The following is a 22,547-nucleotide window of genomic DNA, read 5'->3' as shown; positions in this document are numbered from 1 at the left end:
CCCTGGTACGGAGGGAGGGCTGGGGTGGTCCAGGACCGCAGTTGGCATTTGGAGGCTGTCCTCAGGACAGCTCACAACTCACTGCCTCGCTGGAAAATTCCCCAGGCGCAGGGCAAGTCTGAGAGTCACCTGCTGTGGCTGTGTCCCCTGGGACCTGGAATGGGGGGAGGCAGGAGGCCAGGGCCGAACTTCTGGACCACTCACCGAGTTTTCAGCATCTGAGTCTTCTGAGCTGCTGATCACCACGACGCGTTCCTCTGAAACGGGGCAGAGGGGACAGCATTAGGCCCTGCCGGGTGGCCCAGTGCATAAGGCCCAGGTGTGCTCCGTGGGAATCCCTGTGGGCGAGTGGATGGGGTGGGCCATGTGTGCCCTGCGGGGGGGGGGGATGGGGACATCCACCGAGTGTGCCGGTGTGATCTATTTATTTATTCAAAAGGGCTTTCCGTCACTGCCCACTGCGCCCTGTATGTGAATACTTAACTCAGCTAGCAGCCCTGAATTCGGAATCTGCTCCCTGTACAGGCAGCTTGGCAAACAGCCCCTGGTTTGGAACATTTTGTGATCCTAAAGAAGCACGTTAGTTTGTTCCAATCCTCAGCCTCATGAGCTGAGGTGTTCGAATTAAAAGGTACTTTACTTGGTTAATCAAAATCTTTTGATTACCAATAGCATTGTGAGCAAGGAATGTCGGTCAGGGCTCAGTGTGCAAGCAGGATCAGGGCTCAGTCTGGGACCTAGAATGAAAACAAAGGGGGCCTCTGGGTGAAGCAGATCTTGGAAGAACTGTCTCGTCCATTCCAGAATTCTATTAGTTGACTGCAACTCATGTCCAAGGACTCCCTGTCTGGTGGTGTCCGTAAGAGATATGTAGGACAAATGAGGTACTGGATGCGGGTGACCTCTGCAGACAAACTTGGCAAGTGAGAGGTGTGGACTTTCCCCAAGGTCTCTCTAGGCACATGCTAGCTACCCGCCAACACACACTCCCTGGGGAGACCCACCTTGGGCAGCGGCACAGTGCTGGGTACCCTAAGGGGCAAGGAGCTATGGAACCGTGGGCTTTAGCCCCTCATGCTCCTCACACTGGAATCCCAGCAAATCACCTGGTAAACTGTATCCATTCTCACCCCCCCAGGCAAACCGTGCGCTTTCCTTGCCCCATTTGGGGGCAGCTGAGAGCTTGAGACACACAGGGGATGCTGTTGGCATTGGGCTCCCTGGGAGGGGTGAGGATGCAGAAGGGTCCCACCCAGCGCCTGGAGGACAGCATGCAGGCTGCAGCCTCTGCTGCCCACCCACCTCCCTACCTGCCTCCCCAGGGTTGCCGGCTGTGTGGTTGCTGTTGGGCAGAAAGACCTCGCCTCCCAAGATGGGGCTTTCAGGGCTGGAGGGCCCATCCAGGTGGGGTGGCGAGACTGCCTTGGAGGTGCTGGGCCTGGGTTGTTCGGGGGAGCTCCGGGCCAACCGTGTCTCCCTCTCCTCCTCAGACTCCATCTTGATGGCCTTCCTGGGGCACTCAGTCTGGCAGGACTTCCTCTTCTGGGGCAGGACTGTGTTGCAGACCTCCTATGCAGTGGAGAGTCACAGGGCCAGGTTAGCAGCCTTCAGCAGTGCTGGGGGGGGTGGGGTGGGCAGAGACGCGGACCCGGGTGGCAGGGGCCTGGGGCCCTCCCCATTTGCTCTCCTGCCATGCAGATCATGTCTCTCTCCACAGAGGACATCCCCTGAGCCACCACGCACACGGGCTGTCTGCTGACCACCGCCTCTGCTGGCTTCTGCCTGCCTGGAGTGGCTCGTGCTTACAGGGGAGCTTCCTGGCAGAGCAGCCAGGAGCGAGGGAGAGAACAGAGTGGGTGCTGATTAAGGCCTGGATTCTCACCCCACCCCCGCTCTGCCTGCCTAGTGGGATCTGGGCCTCCAGGGACGGAGGTGGGGGGTGGGGAGAGCCTTACCTCTCTGCAGGAGGAGTCTTTGATGGAGTAGGCATGAACTGGCACTGGGTGTACCCCGGGCACTGGCTGGACCAAAGTCACAGTATGGGTCTCAGCCAGCCCCGGGGCCTGTGCCTGAGCCCTCTGCGTCTCCTCTGGCTGTGAAGTCCAGAAACAAGAGAGACGGAAATGAGCAGGTGGCAAGCCCAGGGCTAAGAACCCAGGCCTGGGGTCGGCCCAATCCCCAGGGCCCACTGGGGACCAGGAGTCCTCCTCACACCCTCCATGGCTTCACCTCCTCCTGACCCTGAGGTGCTGGCAACCAGGGTCACTTCAATTCCTGTGCATCCTAACAGGGCCGAAGGGGACTTCCGGGATCATACGGACCAACCATGCCTCAAGCCTTGCTCAACAAGAGCTCTAGGAACAGTGCTTGCTCCCGATGCATCCTAGAGGAGCCAAGTTAGAATGGCGAGGAGATCCTTCCAGGGAACTTCCCTGTGACCTGCACTCTGCCCCTGGGCTTTAACTCCACTTGGGTCAGAACGGCAATTACACACCTTGGACCCATCACTGAAAACTCCTCAGGCCTCAGTCCCGCTCTGTAAAATGGGACTACAGGCAACGTCTGTCTCACGGGAATAGGCGGATGAACTCTGCTGCGCTTGGAAGAGAAGTTGACACTTAGCACCACTGATGACGCGGATGGTAAAGACTGTTTTTACGACTCCGCTGTGCCGGGCACAGTGCGAAGTGCTTCCTACACCCATCCCGAAAGGGTGTAGGAAGCAGCCTACTACCAAAGTGGAAGCAAGAGGCTTTGCAAAAAAGAACATTCTTCTCTGATGCTCCAAGTTCAAACCCGAAAGGAAGGAGGTAGGGGCAGCTCCTCAAAAAGTTAAACACAGAATTTCCATCTGACCCAACAATGAGACTCCTAGGCAGAGGCCCGAAGGACTGAAAACAGATGTTCAAATGGAAACCTGCACACAAATATTCATGGCAGCCCAAAGGTGGAAACAACCCAGATGTCTATCAACCACTGAGCGGATAAACAAAATGTGGGACAGCCATTCAGCGGAGCATTATTCAGCCATAAAAAGGAACGAAGTTCTGCACGTGCAGCTTGGATGAACCTTGCACGCTACATGAAATGAAAAGAAGCCAGCCACAAAAGAAGACAAGTTGTATGGGTCCGTTTATATGAACTAACTGCAAGAGTTGACTGCACAGGGACAGAAAGCAGACGGGACGCTAGGGTGGGGGTAGGGGAGACGGGGAGCAGCCACAACGTCTCCTTTCGGGATAATGGGAATATTTTGGAACTAGGTGCGTGGGGTGGCTGTACAAGATTGTGAGCGTACTAAATGTCACTGAACTGTACCCTCTAAGATGGTTCAAATGGGGAATTTTCCTACATGAATTTTACCTCAATAAAAAAAAATTATAAAGAAATAGGGACCATCCTGTGATTATTGCCAATCTATAGAGAAGGGTCAGAGGCACGAGAGGTGAAGTGACTGATTTCCCAAGGTCCTGGACCAGGGTTTGAATCTAGTGTTTCTGAAATGCAATTTCCCTTTTCTTTAGTCACTGTCTCCCTCACACCCCTCCACACTACCTTTCTCTACGGTGCTGCATCTGCTGGACAGTTTGCTGAAAATAAGTGACAAGTGACCTGGGAGGTGTCCCTCGGAGAGAGGAGGCCCAGACTCTGGGGCTCGGCTCCAGGGGCCCTGGCCTGCTGTTCCTGCCTCCAACTCTGTGTGTGCCCAGTAGACGACCATGAGCAGGGGCCTGCAGTGGTCTGTGTAGTGAAAGAAAGAGAACCGCACATGGCTGGAGGGGGTGCTTCCCCGAGCAGAGCTGCACTGGTAAAACCAGGCGCTGGGCCATGAGATTAGGAGGCCAGGGATATGCTTCTCTCACAGGGACAAGCTCCTATGTGGTAGAGGAGGGGTCAGGCCCACCCTCACAAGGGAACCGGGGCTGGGGGCAGGCAGGGGAAACCCAGCACGACCACGAGCCCCCACCCCCCACCCTGGTGCTGAGACAGGAACCTCCTGGGGCTGGGCTCTTCTTAGTATCTAGTACTTTGATGTGGGAGGTGGAATTCCACATCATTTGCTATAATGGACTGACTTCCTTTCCCCCCACTTCCCTCCTGGGTTTTTTTTTTCTCAACATCTTTACAGAAAGGAAGGGGAGTGGTCTCTCTGGATCAGAGCAGTGTTATCTGGGGAAAGGGGGGAGAAACAGATGATCTCCTGGGCCTCTAGGAAAGTATACAATCTCCGCTGAGTGCTCTAGACCACTGGTTTTCAAACTGTAGTCTGTGACCCATTAGCGGATCATGAAAGCAAATCAGTGGGTCATGACTAGCATTTTTAATATTAAGCAGAATACTACAGAACAGAAAGCATCAGAGTATGTCCCATTTAACATGTGTAATTTATCCTGTGAAACTTCCATTTCAGCTACAGTTACGCATGTGCATGTGGATATGCTGTAAACTGGATATAAAATAGTATTTCTTTACAGTGGGTAGTGGTCAAAAATTGAAACCACCTCACACCCATTAGGACGGCTATTATTGAAAACGGTGTGGGTGAGAATGTAAAGAAATTGGAGCCCGCTGTTGGGGGGAACGTAGAATGGTGTAGCCAACTATGGGAAATTGCATACTGACTTCTCAAAACGTTAAAAATAGAATTACCATATGATCCAGCAATTCCACTGCTAGGTAAATTTTACGTTATGTGTATTTTATCACCATGAAAATTTTTTTTAACAAGCTGAAAATGTCCTTTTGTATCTGGATCTACAAATCACTGGTAGGTGAAAGACCCTCTTTCCACGTGGGCTATGAACTCCCCACAGATGGGCTTGGGTCCCTCTCTCTGCATCTGTCCCCCCAATGACACCCTCACTCCCAGGTTAATGAAGCAGGGGACACACAGGAGGGGTCTCTAAAGACAAAAAACGGTTGTTTTATAACTTTAAAATGTTTTATTTTTTTCATTAAAGTATTTTCACGTCACTACAAAAAGAGCTCAGAAGAAACAAAAAGAAAACGCCTCTAAGCTAGGCAGTTCTAGTCAAGCCTACTGCTATTCCTCTTATCGCCTCTGTGTGGGAACGTGACTGCAATGAAAGTAAACCAACCATTTCAAGAGGGATCAAGTGTTGGTGTTGCGTGCCCAGCTCCTGCCTCCTAAGGCAGGGGCATGGACCCAAGGGTGGTCTTTCTCTGGGCAGAGCTATAGCTGATGGACCTGGCTTTCTCCTGGGACAGCCTAACCATGCCTGCCTCCCAGCCTCGCTGGGGCTGCTCCACTGGTGCCCTGAGCTCACAGTGTGAAACCTATTCCCCTCCCCTAGCTCCACTGGCCCACCTCTCCCCTCCTCCAGCCTACTACCAAAGTGGAAGCAAGAGGCTTTGCAAAAAAGAACATTCTTCTCTGATGCTCCAAGTTCAAACCGCTTAATAGCGGATAGGATGGTGAGAGGTCACGTAAAGACCAAGACCCAGCAAAATGCTGTCAATTAACCAGCGACTGGCACCTGGAAGACAGCTGAGCTCCAAGCTCCAAGCTCCGTGCATCCCGGAGCACTTTACACAATTATTCAGAGGATTTCTATGAGGACATTATTCATCCTTGCATTGTAATATACCAAAACAACCTAAATATGCATTGGCAGGGAATTGGCTAAATTAAGCATGCTACATCCATTCAACAGGCCACTGTGCAGATGCAAAAAGGCAACAGGAAGCTCCCTACCTACCGATAGTGTAAGAATTCCAGAGGATTCCAGAATACCTCCTTGGGTGAAAAAGCCTGGGCACAATACTCTGAATATATGGTATTATGCTACCTTTGTACAAAAAAAGAATGGAAAAACCAATTACCTGTAATCATATTTGCTTGTAATGACAAAGAAATTCTGGAAGGATATGTAAGAAATAAATAAAGATAGGTATGTGGGCATAAGAGGTGGAAAGATAGGGAGCAGGTGGGAGTGAGACATTATGTATCTCTTTCTTTCTTTTGTTAAATCCAGATAATTTGTGCGCAGGATCGGGGCAGCAAGGTGCCACATGTAGGGTATTACGTGACAATACAGGCTATGCGCAATTACAGTCTTTTTTACACTGTATAAGAAATCATTGCGATGCTGACTAATGGGAGAGTTTAAATGAGGAATGCGGTAGGGAGAGATGGTAGGTCAGTGTCCTCCCCACCTCAAAACAGTGGTTCTCAACTGAGCTACAAATTATCATCGCCTGGGGATCAGAAAAAAAATTTTTTAGGTACAATTTATATACAGTGAAATGTAGAAACTGTAAGTGTACAAATCAATGACGTTTTAAAAATTGAGAGTATAGTTGACATACTTATCACTTTCTCTCTTTTTACTTCTGACCATGTGATTGTGTTACTAATCCAAAAAACAAAATACTTTTGTTTTACTTTTTACTTTACTTTTCCTTTTTTACTTGTCAAGCTATATATATGGGAATGCAGTACCCAAAGCAGTTAGGAGTTGGCTTCTAGTCCTACCCCTAGCTTGCCGTGTCATGTGGCTCTGAGTTAAGTCACCCTCTCTTTGGGCCTTAACTTCAGTCTGTGCAAAAGAGGGGGTTAGACTCCATGCTCTCTCCTAGCTCTAAAACTCTCTGAGCCTAAATCCTGCCTCCTCCAGGAAGCCTGTCCAGATTACCTCTGTCTACTGCAATCTTTCTCTCCCAAAGGCCACATATGGCAAAGCTAGGCAGGCTCACCGCCTGACCGCTACCACCAGAAGACCTGCTTTCCTTGGAGGGTTGATGGGTCCAGGGCCCACATCCTTGACTGGCAGGCACATGCAAACCTGGATGACCACGACGCCTGGTCCAAGGAGGAACTCAGGAAGCTTAGCCCGAAGCAGAGGAACCATGCATGCAAGCACCCAAGAGGGCAAGCCAAAGCAGGGCCACTGCATTTTCCCCCTGGCCAGCAATCTAAGTCAGAGCAGTCCAGAGCCAGGAGTGGCTGTCTCAAGAATGAGTGAGCTTCCTGTTCGTGGAGGTGTGTGTGTGGACAGCCCCAGGTCAACGGTGCTGCAGAGGGAATGCCATCGTTGGAGGGCGTATGGACACCTCCCAATCCTGAGAAACTATGGTTCTTGCATCTATGCTGGTCCTGAAATCACACCCATGAAACCCAAGCTGCTGGGACTGAGGTCTGACTCCTGGCCCCATTCTCCTCTCCAAGAACTGCGTTTGGGGGAAGAGGAGGGGAAGGCCCCTATGGTGATTCCAGGAAAAGGCTCACATGTCTGGGATGGGGTACGGGGTAAGGGAGAGGTCATCTACCAGGGCCACCCACCGGTGACCACCTTCTTCACCTCCTGTCCAGCCCTTCCCGAACCCATCAAGTGCATTTAGGAGCCCAGAACCAGCCAGTTTGCCGGCCCTTCCTTTACTCCCTCCCACGGAAAGCTCCAGTCCAGCCACTTGCTATCCCCCTCAGGCACTCTCCCTCTTCTACTGTCTGCAGACATAGGGACATTGAGACTCAGTTTCCTTCCCGCCACAGGGGAACCTGTCTGACCTGCTGGACCCTACCGCCTCCCCTTCACACCTGAACCCATCTCACCGGGTCAATGTCAAAACAATCCTTAGGAGTGCTGGTAGCCTCTGGGCTGGCTCGCCTGGGTACAGCTGCATCTGGAGAACAAAGAAAAGGTCACAGGCAGGTCAGGGACATCGCCGGTGAGAGGCATCTTGGATGGGACAGTGACAGAGGAAATGTCCCTGCCGCTTTTCCTAGACTCAGGCTTCAGGGTCTCTCACAACACCGGGGTAGCTCCATGGAGGAGCTGTCATTTGGAAGGAGAGCACCCTGACTGCAGTGAGCATGAACCCAGCCAGAGAGGAGAGTGCAAACCCCAGGGGCACCCTCTGTCCATCTCCTGGCCACCACCAAGGCAAAGTGCAACCAATCCTAAGGTTGTCATTGCTTGCTGACTTCTCTGCATACAGTGAGAGCTTCATGATACTCCTATGACCCGCAGCCTGATTTCTATTACATCTAACCTAAATCTTTCATGCTTCAGAATAAAAGAGCTCCTTGCCCTGCCACTGCCCAATTACGATACTGAAGACAAGCTGTTTAAACTCTGTGGGGTCATTTCCTGTATACGGAGTAACATTCACTGCCTAGGTGGAGAAGGCACAAATCCATATCCACTCCAGGATTATACTTTTACAAGCCCAAGTCCCTCAGCTCCGAGGGCAGGAGTGAGTGAGGAGCCCCCATCACTGGCCCTTGCCCAGATACCTTCAGATTCTGTTGCCAAAAACCCCTTTCTCAGTAAGGGCAACCTCACACTAGTTTATCTATCTCGAGCTCAGATTTCAGCCTAGAGGTTTTGTCAAAGAGCTTTTATTTTATTTATTTTTAGATTTTTAAAAATTTTTATTTATTTGACAGAGAGAAAAACAGTGAGAGAGGGAACACAAGCAGGGGGAGTGGGAGAGGGAGAAGCAGGCTTCCCGCGGAGCAGGGAGCCCAATGCGGGGCTCGATCCCAGGACCCTGGGATCATGACCTGAGCTGAAGGCAGACGCTTCACAAAGAGCCACTCAGGCGCCCTTGTCAAAGAGCTTTTAAAGCTTCCTCACCCCGGAGGCCCTTTTGGTCAGCCCTCCCCCCAGTGTCTCTTGAAAGCCCCCCCTGACGTCCCCAGCTCACACAGAGCTGCTACGACTCCTGCATTTGGACTGCAGAGCCGAGTGCTATCTCGTTCCCCAGCTATGTGATGTGCTCCCATCTGTGTCCCGGTCAGACTGGCCAACTCTGGAGGTCAGGAACTAGTCTGCTGTCTCCTTCCCAAGTGCCCAATACCAGGCAGGGCCTACAAAGGTGGGCAGCTGGTCCAGATGACAGGCCATGCTGGAAGCAAAGTATCTCCTCCACTGAGCCAGAGTGTGGTTTTGGGTAACCATCCAACCACCCCAGGGGGTTTCCTCAGCCCCCTTCTGCTCTAACCTCAGGTTCAGTTGACTTCTCTGGTGCTAGACACAGGGCTTAAGCGAACTTCCCGGAGTGGTTACCCTCTGAGGCTAAAATGATACTGGGTCTGGTTCTCCGCTTTGTATTTTCTTAACTTCTCCAAGGGTCACAAGATCACAGCTAATCCAAAGGGTCTTGCAAATTAGTACAACATGACCCCTCTGGGAGGCTGCAGACCCACGTCAGGGCCTACTCTCCTCCTTACAACCTGCACTCTAGAATCTACAATGTGGGCAAAAAAACCCGTTTCCTTTCCTGTCACATGTAAATGACCTTTTTCTGTCCGTCTTGCTTGTGCAACAGCAAAGCACAAGCCCTCAAATGGTAAAGGGGTTGGTCACGAGCGTCGCTCGGGTGCTTACCTGCCCCCTGAGTGATGCAGGAGACCAGTTCCTGCAGGCGCACTTTGAATTCGTCGAAGCTGTCGGTGCGCACGGTGGTGTTTAAGTTCTGGGGCTCCTCCTGGCGCAGGCGGCTGAGCGCCTCACGCAGAAAGCCGTGCAGGTCCAGCACCTCCTGGTCAGAGGCGTAGCGCTTCATCCTCTGTACCAGCGAACCTCCCAGGCGGATGCGCTGCAGCACAGCTTCCAGGCGGCCCAGCTGGCCGGCGACCTCTTCATAGGTGCGCTGGTACTGCGCGTTCACCCCCTCCAGCAGCACTTGCTCCTGGGCCAGCACGTGCGCCACCAGCTGGCGCACGCGCGTGTGGATCAGCTCCTCGGTGTCTGCGCGCATGCTGCCCAGCTGGCTGACGGCTGAGCGCATGCACGCCTGCGCCGCCCCGAAGGCGCGGTCCTGCTCCTGCAGCGCCTGCGCCATGGCGTCCAGCTCTTCCTGCCGCTGCTGGATCTCGGTGCTGATGTCGCACTTGAGCTCGCTGTGGCCGCTATCCAGGAGCGCGCACGAGCAGCACAGTGGTTTGGAGCAGCCTCGGCAGTAGATGCTGCGGATACACAAGGCCGGCCTGGTTTAGGGCTCTCCTGCTCCGCCTCACCACTCCCCCCACCCCCGCTTTAAACTTTCCTAATTAAACTCCTCTTCAAAAATTACAAAACTTTGAATCATGGTATGTTTCTAGGTTCGTGCTCTTCCCAATTCAGTTTGTGGTTTGTGTGTGTTTAAGATTTTATTTATTTATTTGAGAGTGAGCGAGCACAAGCAGGGGGACCGGCAGAGGGAGAGGGAGAAGCAGGCTCCTGGCTGAGCAAGGGAGCCCCATGGGGAGCTCGATCCCAGGACTCTGGGATTATGACCTGAGCTGAAAGCAGACTTAACCGACTGAGCCACCCAGTCGCCCCTCAAGTTTGTGGTTATGGTGCTAGTCTCCAAACTACCAATAAAACATTAGAACATAAAAAAGTCACTAAAGTAACAACAGCTAGCCTTCTCTGTGAAACAATGTACAGATACACAAAAAGTTAATCACCTCTTCACACCACTTCTGAATTTCTTTTCCCTTCCTCCGAGGTAACCGGATGAGCATCTGGGTGCATCCTTCCACAACTCTGTCTGCTCAAACCACTTTACACAAATAGCCAGACTATGCAGCTGCTTGCAGGATTTTAAGGACTTGATACATTTCATCCCATGTAATGCTCCGTAGAGTTTCCATGGGGAGAATTATTGTTATCCTCATTTCACAGACGAAAAAACCCAGATATTCAGTGGTTAAATAATTGGCTCAAGTATCTACAACAATTTTGGTGGGCTGATGTTTTTTTCTTCAAAACAAAACAAAACAAGATCATGCTATGAATGAGATCATGAGTAATGACTCTGTAACTTCCTCCTCTAACTTAACTTTTGTTCAGGACATTCCTGGAGGTCTAATAAGTATAGATCTAATGTATTCTCTTTAATAGCTCCTTTAAATTTCATATGTACCACAACGGATCCAGTCATTCTGTTAATGGACACTCCAGTGATTTCCTATTTGTTTATTTTTTTATTTTTAAAGATTTTACTTATTTATTTGAGAGAGAGTAAGCAAGCACAAGCGGGGTGAGAGGCAGAGGGAGCAGCAGACTCCCCACTGAGCAGGGGGGCCGATGTGGGGCTCGATCCCAGGACTCCGGGGAATCATGACCTGAGGCCAAGGCAGACACTTAACCGACTGAGCCACCCAGGCACCCCAGTGATTTCCTATTTGTACATTTTCTTTTCTTTTTGCCAATATGGACGATGCTTTATGTGGCTTAACACATGGATGCTTTTGTTTCTATGAAATAGGTTACAAATAATAGGAATGTTAAAGAGTGTGCGTATTTTTATTTATTTAATATATTTTAGCTAGCAGACACTTCCATAGCATTTTCTATGTGTCAGACACTATTATAAGCATTTGAGAAATATCAACCCTTTTAATCCTCCTAACGCTCCAACAGAGTAGGAATTCTTATATCCCCATTTTAAGGATGAGGACACTGAACAAGAGGTACAGTAACTTGTCCAAGGTCACACAATTAGTAAGTGATAGAGTCCAGAGGCAAACTATAGTAGGCAGAATAATGTACTAGTTCTCAGAACCTGAGTATGTTACGTTATATGATGATAAGGACTTAGTACATGTGATTAAGTTAAGGATCCGGGACGGGAAGATTATCCTGGATTATCTGGGTGGGGTCCTTATAAGGAAAGAGGGGGAGGCAGGCAGGTGTGAGCAGGAAGATGTGATCATGGAAGCAGAGGTCCCGTGATGCTATCTTGCTGACTTTGAAGATGGAAGGGGGCCATGAGCCAAGGAGTGCAGGCAGCATCTAGAAGCTGGAAAAGGCAAAACAGATTCTCCTCAAGAGCCTCCAGAAAGAATGTGGCCCTACTGACACCTCGATTTTATCTCTGTGAGACCCATTTCAGACTTCTGACCTCCAGAGGTATGTAATAATACATTTATAAAGGGTTAAGCTCCTACATTTGTGGTAATTCGTTACAGCAGCAATAGGAAACTAATAGAAAACCCCAGACAGTCTGGCTCAAGTCCTTGGTCTGAAACACTGCAATGCCCCCTCTTTAAACGCTCCCAGGAAAAGACTGTTAGTTACTTCCCCAGAAAGTCTGCCGTGATTTATTCTCATTAGCAGCAATAGTCAGCCCACCTGAGGCCAGGAGAAAGGATCTTAGCTGGAGCCCCTTTGGCCTCAGTTACTGAGATCAGCTTGTCCTGGAACAGCCAGTGGAGACCCTGCCAGGCAACCTGACTCCAAAACTGTGGCATCAGGCACCAGTCCTCAGCTTTGCCGGCTCTCAGCCTCCCCAAATCACCCAAGAAGGCAAGGCCTCAGAGCTTGAACCTCTTGATCAAACAAAGGAGACTTATTCCAGGCCAGGAGAGGTTTCCTGGAGAGTCCAGAGTGTGAGGGAAGCATGGAGGCTGCCACTGGGTCAAGAGCATTCAGCTCCTCCAGCCTGGGGAAATGTGATGTAAGTGACAAGAGACCCATCACCACGAGGCAGGGCTGGGGACTGAGGTAAGTGGCAGCTGAAGCAGAGAAAAGAGCCGGGCAAACGTGGATCTGACCTTGGCTCTGTGCCCTTGGCAAGTCACTTAACCTCTTTGCACCTCAGTTTTCTTATCTGTATAACAGGTATAATCCCCAACTCATATGGGAGTGCTATAGAGGATCAAATGAGAGAAGTCCTACATAATATGAAAAGAACCAATAACTCTGCAGAGGGCAGCTTGGCAACATCTGTCAAAATCACAAACACGTTTATCCTCTGACCCAGCAATCCCTCTTCTGCGGAGCTATTCTGCAGCTCTATCTCTAACTTACAAAATAACATCTGTACAATGCAACACAGTATATAAGAGCAAAGAAGAGAAACAAGGCTAGGCAATGAGTTTCATAAATTAGGATGTACTCCATACAGTGGAGTGCTATGCAGCTGTAAGAAATCGAGGAAGCTCTTTAAATGGAAAAATCTCCATGGCAAAATGAGAATAATAATAGGAGCAATAAAAATATTAAATGAGTTAATATATATAAAAGGTTAGACTAGTGACTAGCATATAATGAGTGTTCAATATTTGTATTATTATAATGTATATTTTAAATAAAAAAAAATTGGGGCACCTGGGTGGCTCATTTGGTTAAGTCTGCCTTTGGCTCAGGTCATGATTTCAGGGTCCTGGGATCAAGGCCCGAATTGGGCTCCCTGCTCAGCGGGAAGCCTGCTTCTCCCTCTCTCTCTCTGCCCCTCCCCCTGTTCATGCTCTCGCTCTCTCTCTCTCAAATAAATAAATAATCTTTTAAAAATAAATAAATAAAATCAATAGGATGCCACCTATTGTGTAAGAATGAAGAAAAGTAAAAATATATTCACATTTGGTTGTATTTGAATAAAAACGTCTTAGAAGGACACACAAGTTAATAAAAGTGGTATGGATGGGGCAGGGCAGAGGTGGAGTGAGACATTTCACTGTAAGCCTTTTAAATTGCTTTCATGTTTGGGGTGCCTGGCTGGCTCGGCCAGTTGAGCGTGTGACTCTTGATCTCAGGATTGTGAGTTTGAGCCCATATCGGGGGTAGAGATTACATTAAAATATTTTTTGTTTTAATGAAATCTTTTGATTGCTTTCATGTTTTGAAGCTTGTGAATGTATTACCTATTTTCTAAATGAAAGAACAGAATACTAATAAATGTGGGGAACTATATAGCATGTACAAATAAAGGGAGAACCAAATAAAACCTCCTGTCACTTTCCCTGCTTTGGACCCTTGGGAGGGGCTGAGTCTGAAGTTAGTCTCCCTTCCTTAGAAAGAGTGTTCCAAGCCTGGGGGTGGGGGTACACTAGGGTAGTCTGGCTGGAGGGAGAGCAAGACCTTTTGGGTTGACCACAGTCTCTGCTGGGCCCTATTCCTAAGCCCTTTCTGCCCTAAATGGGGTCTCCCTAGGGAAAGTGGCCACTGCTCCCCCACTGGCTGGAAGTAGACAATGGGCAGCATCTCTGTGAGGTGGTTGGCCTGCATCAGAGCCCCAGCCTTCTGATAAAACTGAGGTGCAGACCATAAATTGGAGTGACCCATCAAGGGGCTGCCACCCGGGACCAGGACCGAGCTCCCTGGCCTAGGATTCCTTCACTCTCACTCAAGGAACACTCACTGAGAACCAACTGAGGGCTTGGCACTCTGTGGGAGGCAAGGTGAAGTGGGCATGTGCCCACAAGGAGCTCCATGACAAAAACCCGAACTTAACACAGACATAGAGAAGAATAGCTCTAAAGCAAAATCACAGTTATTTGCTCCTGGACTACTCAAAAGAATGAGCTAAACTAGCATAGAATTAATAAGAAGTTGCTCCAGAAGGTGGCTGGAATACACCAGAATTAAGAGTAGAAAATTGCTTAATTCTATCCCAGCAATTCAAACAAAGAGAAATATGGAAAAAAATTTCCATGCTCTCATTCACAAACAGCAATTTTCAAATGCTTAAAAAAAAAAACAACACCTCTGACATAATTCTAGCAAAAAATATACATATGGAAAAAAGACAAAACTCCAGAGAGAGAAAGTCTAAAAAACAGAAAAATGTACCAAGGTCCCAACTGGAGAGGCTAGAAATTCTGATTATCAATTCTTCTCAAGTTAATATAAAGATTTAAGGCAATTTCAATCAAATTACAGATGAGATTTTGAAACTTCACCAACTGATTCTAAATTTCACAGGATGGAAAAGTTAAGAAATTTGGGGGAAATCAGCGTTAAGAAGGGGCATTCTCTCTGCCAGATAACATAAGATAGAACTACCATTTAAAAAGAGTATGTGTGGGGTGCCTGGGTGGCTCAGTTGGTTAAGCGTCCGACTTCGTTTCGTTTCAGGTCATGATCTCAGGGTTGTGAGATCGAGCCCCATGGCGGGCTCTGCGCTAGGCGTGGAGCCCACTTAAGATTCTTTCTCTCCCTCTGCTCCTCCCCCCAAACCGTGAGCTCTTTCTCTCTCTCTCAAATAAATAAGTAAATCTTAAAAAAAAAAAAAAAGAGTATGTGTGGTGCTAGTCTCAGAGTAAAGAGAAAGATCAGAGAACAGACCTGAGAGATGCCAACAGGCCTTGGCATCTATAAGAATGTGACAGTTTATGGAATAAAGAAAGCATCCCACACTAATGGACATTAAACATTCCATTCAACAACTGGAATGGAGGAAACCGGCTACCAAGGGGCAAAAAGCAAGTTAGAGTTTGCTTCACACATCACAGTACAACACATTTCTGATGGGTCACAAAGCTAAGTATGAACCATGGCACCATAAAGATATGATAGTTGACTATTTACTTATGATGGTAAAGACCTTATAACCACTGAAGAAATGGCAGAAATCATACAATCGACAGACAGGACTACCTAAAATTCAAAACTACATATCTTCTGGAAAGACATTCACAGCTTCCTATCATGAGAAAAGCAAGTTACGGGGCGCCTGGGTGGCTCAGTTGGTTAAGCGACTGCCTTCGGCTCAGGTCATGGTCCTGGAGTCCCGGGATCGAGTCCCACATCGGGCTCCCTGCTCAGTGGGGAGTCTGCTTCTCCCTCTGACCCTCTTTCCTCTTGTGCTCTCTATCTCTCATTCTCTCTCTCTCAAATAAATAAATAAAATCTTTAAAAAAAAAAAGAAAAGCAAGTTATGGAATGCTACGCGCTGTTCATTTTGTTTTAGATGATTATAGAGATCGCAAGAAGAGGAAACAGTCTATATTGATGGGAGTTAGTAACTTCTTTCTCTTTCTCCCTCCCTACTTTTTCATCCATTTAGATCTTCCAAAAATTTCCATAATTACTTCGAAGTGAAGGAGACTGGACTCTAAATAGGAGGTGATGGAGACCTCAGAAAAACATTCCATCTGGGAATTACAAAGCTCTTCCTCTTCTTCCCTGAGATGGATTGTTTCGCTTATCCATTTATGACTGTTCAGTGAACTGACTATGTTGTTGATATTTTAATAAAAGCATCAACATGTTTCCTGGGTTCTCAGTCTCCCCATCCGAAAGCTGCCTATGTCTAAATTGCTGTGCCAGAGGCCATGTGACAGCAGGAAGGGTATGGGTTCTGGAAGTGGACAGCCTTGGGCCTGAATCTGAGCCCTTCTGTTCCCAGCAACAAGGCCTTGAGTAAATGACTTTCTCTTTGTAGAGTCTGAACTTCCCCATCTATAAAATGGGGATAGATAAGGATGCCTCTCATAGACTGTTGCAAGGACAAAGATGGGCTGGTGTATGTGAGGTCACCTGCACGGTGCCAGGTCCACACTGGACATTCTGGAACCATGAAAGAAGGGGAGGCATTAACTACCCATGTACACATGGCAGGAACAGCCCTTCTATTGGCGCATGAACCTCTCAACCCCAAACAGTGAGGAAACATCACACTGAGGCCCACTGTGGTCAGGCCACCCCAGTGCAGCCACACCTCCCGCCAAGACCAGAGTGGCATGCCACTTCTGTGGTTCTAGGAAACAGGGGAGCTCGGAACTGCAGGAAGCAAAAATCCTGTGAAAATGGGACCTGTGGAGGAGAGCTGGCCCCAGAGCAGGACTCCAGGGCAGGGCCCGGCTTTGCTGAATGGCAACTGAAAAACTCCCTCCTCTACCACCCTCCCTCCACTAGAGTGGCGGGGAGCTTTCACTTTGGTGGAGTAGGAAAAGGAGCAGCCTCCTTTGGAGACTCAAATGATTAGCTAGAGGGCAAGTAAAGAGACCCATCAGTCATTCACACAGGAGTATGAATGCATTTAATCAGGCTGGTTTCCTGCGCTCTGCTGGGGAACAGAGCTGAGGAAAGATTTCTGAAGCCGGGAGAGGAGCTGAGTAATTGCGGAGCCTGGAATACTGAGAGTGAAAGCGTTATTCCTGATGACCTCCCCTCCTCCAACCATTCATGGGATGAGAAGGTGGTGGCAGAGACAGGAGAACCCGAGGGCTCGGAGAGGAAGGTCCTAGAAAAGCAGCAGCAAGAGAAGGTGAGAGGAGAAAGCCTTGTCTGTTTCACACTAGCGTCTTATGCAGATCCCACACCCAAGAATGACGAAGAGGAAGTCTGTGCTTTTCCTTCCCTACTTGTTTCTAGGCAGTCCCTGCTCCCAAGTCAGACGGCTGGCGCAGCCACGGTGGACAGTGTTCTGAGAGGCCACATCACTGCCCTACTTATGGCAGCGAACAGCACTACCATTGAAAGGCCACTCAAGCCAGAGACCAAGGGGACTGCCCCCCCCAACTTCAACAGCTCATCATTAATTCTTGTTGATTCCTTTCATTTACTTAAAAAAAAAAGATAATTAAACACCAACAATAGGCAGGCATGGCGCTAGGATATAAAGGCGCTAGCTGTAAAGATCGAATCCCGGTTCCTAAATTTGTCCCATCAGTTGCCATTGCTACCACCTTTGTTCTTGCCTCAGTCTCAACTTACCTCCTTTGCGCTGTCCCCTAAGGCCTCCCTGCCTCTGGTCGCTCCAATCAACCCTTCCCAGTGCCACCAACATGGTATTTCTAAAATGTGATGATCATCAAACACTGAGATGACCACAGTGATGCCCCTCACAAGTACAGTCAAAACAGTATCAAGGGCAAGACACTTTTAAAGCATCACATGAGTTATATGTTAATAAAGGAGATTTAATTGTTGGAACACTGTTAAGATAACTTGGGGGAATTCACTGAGTTTTATAACAATGCAGTACAATTATACAGTATTGAATACTAGTGAACATTGATGAAACAGGAATTTATGTGCCAGGAAATGTTGCAAGACAAAGGTTTATCACATAGACAAGTACAGTGATCGTCAAACTATTTAAATCTGATCTAATCTGGGGTGCCTGGGTGGCTTAGTCAGTTGGGCATCCAATGCTTGGTTTCGGCTCAGATCATGGTCTCAAGGTAGTGAGATCTAGCCCTGCCATTGGGCTCAGCCTCTTCCTCTGCCCCCCTCCCCGCATGCACACACTCTCTCACGAGTGCTCACTCTCTCACAAATAAATAAATACATCTTTATATCCGATCTAATTTCAGTAAAGGAGATGGAAAGCTACAACAATTGATTAATTAAAGCCATGAGTGAGAGAAACGTTATCTGATGATTACGTTAACAATAACTTAACACTGTATTAGTTAGGTGGCATATGGTATAACAAGGCAGCTCTTCTACTTAGCCATACCAATCCTGAAATACTTTTCCAACTCCAACAGCTTTGGGAGAACAAATCCAAATTGTAAAAGATGCCAAAGCAGGAATTTGTTCAAAGACTAAAGTTAATCATTAAATGTTAATAGAATCTGGTAAAATAGAAAACAGGCAGTAACTCCTTATGTGCAGCAAACAATTTTGATAGTCTCAAGTACTTTTATCACAATGTGTACAAAATGATTTTATGTAACTCTGAACGTATACTTGGGTTCTGATCCTCATTACTCATTCAATGATCATTAAATAAATCAGTTCCCCCCAAATTATAGTAATACTGTTAAGATTATTAATTGGAAAAACCTGGAAATAACAGACTAAAAATTGTAATACTAATGGTGATAGAGGAAAATGAGGAGGAAAAGGAAGAGGCAAAAAGAGTAAGAAAATTTCACTGAAATAAAAACACTTTTATTATTATTATTATTTTGTTTTCTAAGATTTTATTTATTAATTTGAGAGAGAGAGAGAGGGAGAGAGAGAGAGTGATGCACGAGCAGGGAGAGGAGCAGAGGGAAAGGGAAGGGGGAAAGAATCCCAAGCAGACTCCATGCTGATTCGGAGCCTGACGTGGGGCTTGATCTCTCCACCCTGAGATCATGACCTGAACTGAAATGAAGAGTCAGATGCTTAACCGACTGAGCCACCCAGGCCCTCTGAAATAAACAGAATTTTTAGATTGAAGAAGCCTGCCAGGTTCCAGAATAATTTGATACAAAATGCTCAACACCAAGACAGTTTGGTTAAATTAATAAACTTCAAGAATGAAAATGTCTTTAGGTATCAAGACAGAAAAAGCAAATAAATTTGGTCTCAGGCCTCTCCTCATGAACATTTGATGCTGGAAGACAATGCAGCAGTCTAGAAAATTCTACAGGCAACATTGTGACCCAGGTATATTATACCGAGCGAAGGTATCATTCAAGTAGAACAGCAACTGATAGACATTTTCAATACCAAGAGGCTCTAGGAATTTAGACTGCTTAGTGACAACATCCATCCAATTAAGAGCTGAATCAAAACAAAGAATTTGCAAGAAAGAATGCCAAAGTACAAGGGCCAGGGCCATGCATGAGAGCCATCTTAACATAGAACAAACATAGGTAGATGGGAGTGGGCCATCCTGATCTTCTTCAGCAGAGACTCCATTACTACTGTCTAAAATGGAAGGGTTTCATTAAAAACAAATATAATGACTCTAACCTTTTAATGTATTAGCAATAGTTTTTGTTTTGTTTTGTTTTGTTTTTTGTTTTTGCTTACTCTTAGATATTTTAGGAAACATTTTAGGATGAAGAAATATTTCTTTCAAGTTTAGTTAGTCCAATTTTACATCAGTATCTTTTGCTTTTGTTAAAGTCAAGGGAAATTAAATTTATTATTGCTTAAATAGCATGCTTCCTTTCACTAATCCACTTCTGAGGGAAAAAACACTCTTGAGTTCTAAACAAGCAACTTGCAGAATCCTTTTTTGCACTTCAGCCTGGTTGTGAGTTGAGTCCTGCCTGAATGTAGAGGCCACAGCAGTGCCAGGAAATGTACACATAGTTTGCGGTCAGGAACCTGTGCACCCATTTGGGCCTTGGCTCGGACAAGATCCCCTATTTGGGTTAGCTCCCATCAATGCACTGGCCTCTTGCCTCATTTCTCCAGTGGGAACGGTTCTCTGTTCCTCAATAATCTTTCAAGAAGGTATGAGAATTAAGATGACAATCCAGGAAAAACAGCTCAAAAGACAGGAAAGTACTGTTATATTAACAATATTTGTATTAACTCCAACCAGAAGAACCCATTCTCTGCCCACATAGGGAAAGGGAAAGTTTTCTGTTGGAAAGGGACTGCCCAGGTGCCAAGGGGTTGGGGAGCTTCACTTGAGGCTGGCTTCAAACCTGTCCCCTGCACAGACAGGTGGCTGACCCAATCAGAAACACACTCAGACTAGGCTTAGAGTTCGGGAAGAGATTCTTGCTCCTTCCTGCTGGATTTGAGGATGACGGTGCATACAAGGGCCTTTGGAGCTGCTGTAATCATCTGGCAAGCAATAGGGAGAAAGCCTTCTGTGAATGGAGCTGACCTGGAGGAAAGCCACGTCCCAAGAAATACAGAGAAAATAGGGCCTGGTGCCACAGTTTGAATAACTAATCAAGTAGGGTCAGAAGTCAGCCACAACCTTATTCACTTCTTTTTTTTTTTAATTTTTTTTATTATTATGTTATATTAATCACCATACATTACATCATTAGTTTTTGATGTAGTGTTCCATTCACTTCTTACAGAAGCCAGTCATTCATTTTTGCTTAAGCCACGAGATACAAATCTGTTACTGATTTACACATTTGTTTCAGTTGTAACTCATACAGACGACACTCCTCGACACTCCTCAATGTACAGCTCTCATGGCCCTTTACCCACACATTCAACCAAATCTACCTTGGAGCTCCACCCCCCCCCCACCTGCCACCAGGAAATTAAAAGCAGTTGCTCTTGGCGATGAAAACAAGTCCCCTGGGTGAGTTCATAGCAAAGTAGAAATGGATTATTTGTGCCCTAACTCTGGCAGTAGCCTTCCTCCCGTCCATGTGGTGCTCCTGGGCCAGCTCTCAATCCCAGTAAGATCATCAATCCCCAGGGAGAGGTAATTTACTGGTAACTTCCACAGAGGGCACCGGGAAGGCCCCAGTAAGGCCGGGACGAGGAGGCCAGCCAGACACCTGCAGTGCAAACTTTCAGGAGGCACTTGCTTGGTTCATAAGCTCAGGGGGGCTCCTTAGGGTTGGTACCCGTGGTATGTGGCCTTCCTCCCCTGAGCCCTGACCCTCAGTGGCCCCATCAGGATGTCTTTTCCATTCTCTTCTCAGTTAGCAGCCCTTCCTTGCTACCAGCTCCGCCACTGCATGCTGTCTGCCTCTGCCCTGAACCTCCCCCTGGGCTGTCCAGCCTGCTTCTCCCTGACCTCTTGTGAATCACGCCAACTTCCGGTCTTGGGAACTCTAGCCCCAGGTTATGATCTCATCACACCTTTCAAACTGGATTAATAGGTCTTTTGTTTTTTCCACTCAACTAATTCAAATGCTTTCTGGCTACAAAGCTTTGATGGCCCTGGACTAATTTCCTTACCCCATCCCAGGCAGAATCCACCTTGAGCACAGAGCTCTATGTAGGGCTCAAGCCCAAAACCCCAAGATCACAACCTGAGCCAAAACCAAGAGTTAGACGCTCAACCAACTGAGCCACCCAGAAGCCCCTCTGTGTATGATTTTTAGGCAATATGGTCAGGTTTTTGAAGCCATCCACATCACCAAGCTTTGGGATCTGACACCCAGATATGGGTCTCAGCGCCACCTGCTGTCCTAGACCCATAATACTCTTGGGTGGAAGGCACTCCCCAGCACTCCCAAACAGGCTGGCAGCCACCTTGACCTCCAGGTCAGGCAGGCCCTGGGAGTGTGAGATTTGGGCCTTTTCCCCAGCCTTCCATCTCTGTATTCTTGCAGGCCTCACCCCCACCTGGACCATAGCCTCCGTCTCGTAATGGGGCTCCCTTTTCTCTGGTGCAGATTCTTTGCTTCAGTCTCTGCTAGGTACATATACCCAAGAGTATGGTGGTCAATCTCCTCAAATTCTTTGTGGAATGGGGTAAAATGTAAATAAGCATGCAGCCAAACAAACATACTGGCCTCCGGTCTCCCAAATTTACCCACTTCACAGAACCACAGTGCAGAGAGAGAATCTGATCCTCCCACCCTCCGCCTTAACACCCACCGGTGGCTTCCAACAGAGCCCCTCCTTGGGTCCCCGTCAAAGTTATGTTCCATAGGCCATTCACTGGTAAAACAAGGACTGCATGAAAAAGGAGCAAGCTGAGAACGTTTGTTCTCAGAATGATAGGATAGAGTCCTAACTCCAAGCAACCCCCCCCCCCACCGTGTCTTACTCCAGCTCCCCCTTTCGGCCCCTGCCTTCAGCCATCTCTTTACTTGCAATTCCTGAAATGCAGCAGACTAGTGCTTCTGCCTTTGTAGCTGCTGCCTGGCCCACCCCACCCCGCCCCTGATGCCATTTCTCCTTTCTTACACATCAGGCTAAATGTGACACCCTCTTGGAAGCTGCCTTCCCCAGACAATGCCTTTTCTAAGACGACTCGCTTTTGCACCTGCGCTCCTCCTCTCTCCTGCCCTTAACAAGTGACGGAGCACAGACAGCGGGTCAGCCCTGTGCCGAGCGGGGACAGAGGTAGAGGACGGTGTGAAACTACCCAAGCTCAGCGTGAGCAGGTTTCCTGTTGGCACTTTACAGCCTTGACGGTTAGTTGCAGATCTGGTTCTTCTACCAGACGGTGACCTCACAGAGCACCAGGCCTGTATCTGTTCATAGTTATCC

General features: G+C 48.0%; 1 protein-coding gene across 12 annotated transcripts in view; it reads right to left on the bottom strand.

The window, feature by feature from the left end:
- Nucleotides 1-22,547, bottom strand: part of PML (PML nuclear body scaffold) — a 40,758-nt gene that overhangs the window by 11,340 nt on the left and 6,871 nt on the right. For 6 of the 12 annotated variants that reach the window (XM_025884032.2, XM_025884033.2, XM_025884035.2 and 3 more), the window contains exons 3-7: nt 9,354-9,934; nt 7,574-7,644; nt 1,956-2,093; nt 1,311-1,569; nt 205-257 (exon numbers count right to left, since the gene is read on the bottom strand). In XM_025884032.2, the coding sequence (XP_025739817.1) occupies nt 205-257; nt 1,311-1,569; nt 1,956-2,093; nt 7,574-7,644; nt 9,354-9,934 (1,102 nt within the window). Of the gene's footprint in view, nt 1-204; nt 258-666; nt 738-1,310; nt 1,570-1,955; nt 2,094-7,573; nt 7,645-9,353; nt 9,935-22,547 lie in introns of all 12 variants that reach the window. The other 6 variants (XM_025884038.2, XM_025884040.2, XM_025884039.2 and 3 more) reach the window with 2 other exon arrangements.

Source organism: Callorhinus ursinus, unplaced genomic scaffold (genome assembly GCF_003265705.2).
Source record: "Callorhinus ursinus isolate GAN/ISIS: 27379988/994484 unplaced genomic scaffold, GSC_fseal_2.0 scaffold25, whole genome shotgun sequence".
Classification (NCBI taxonomy): domain Eukaryota; kingdom Metazoa; phylum Chordata; class Mammalia; order Carnivora; family Otariidae; genus Callorhinus; species Callorhinus ursinus.
This window is presented reverse-complemented; position numbering and strand designations above follow the sequence as displayed.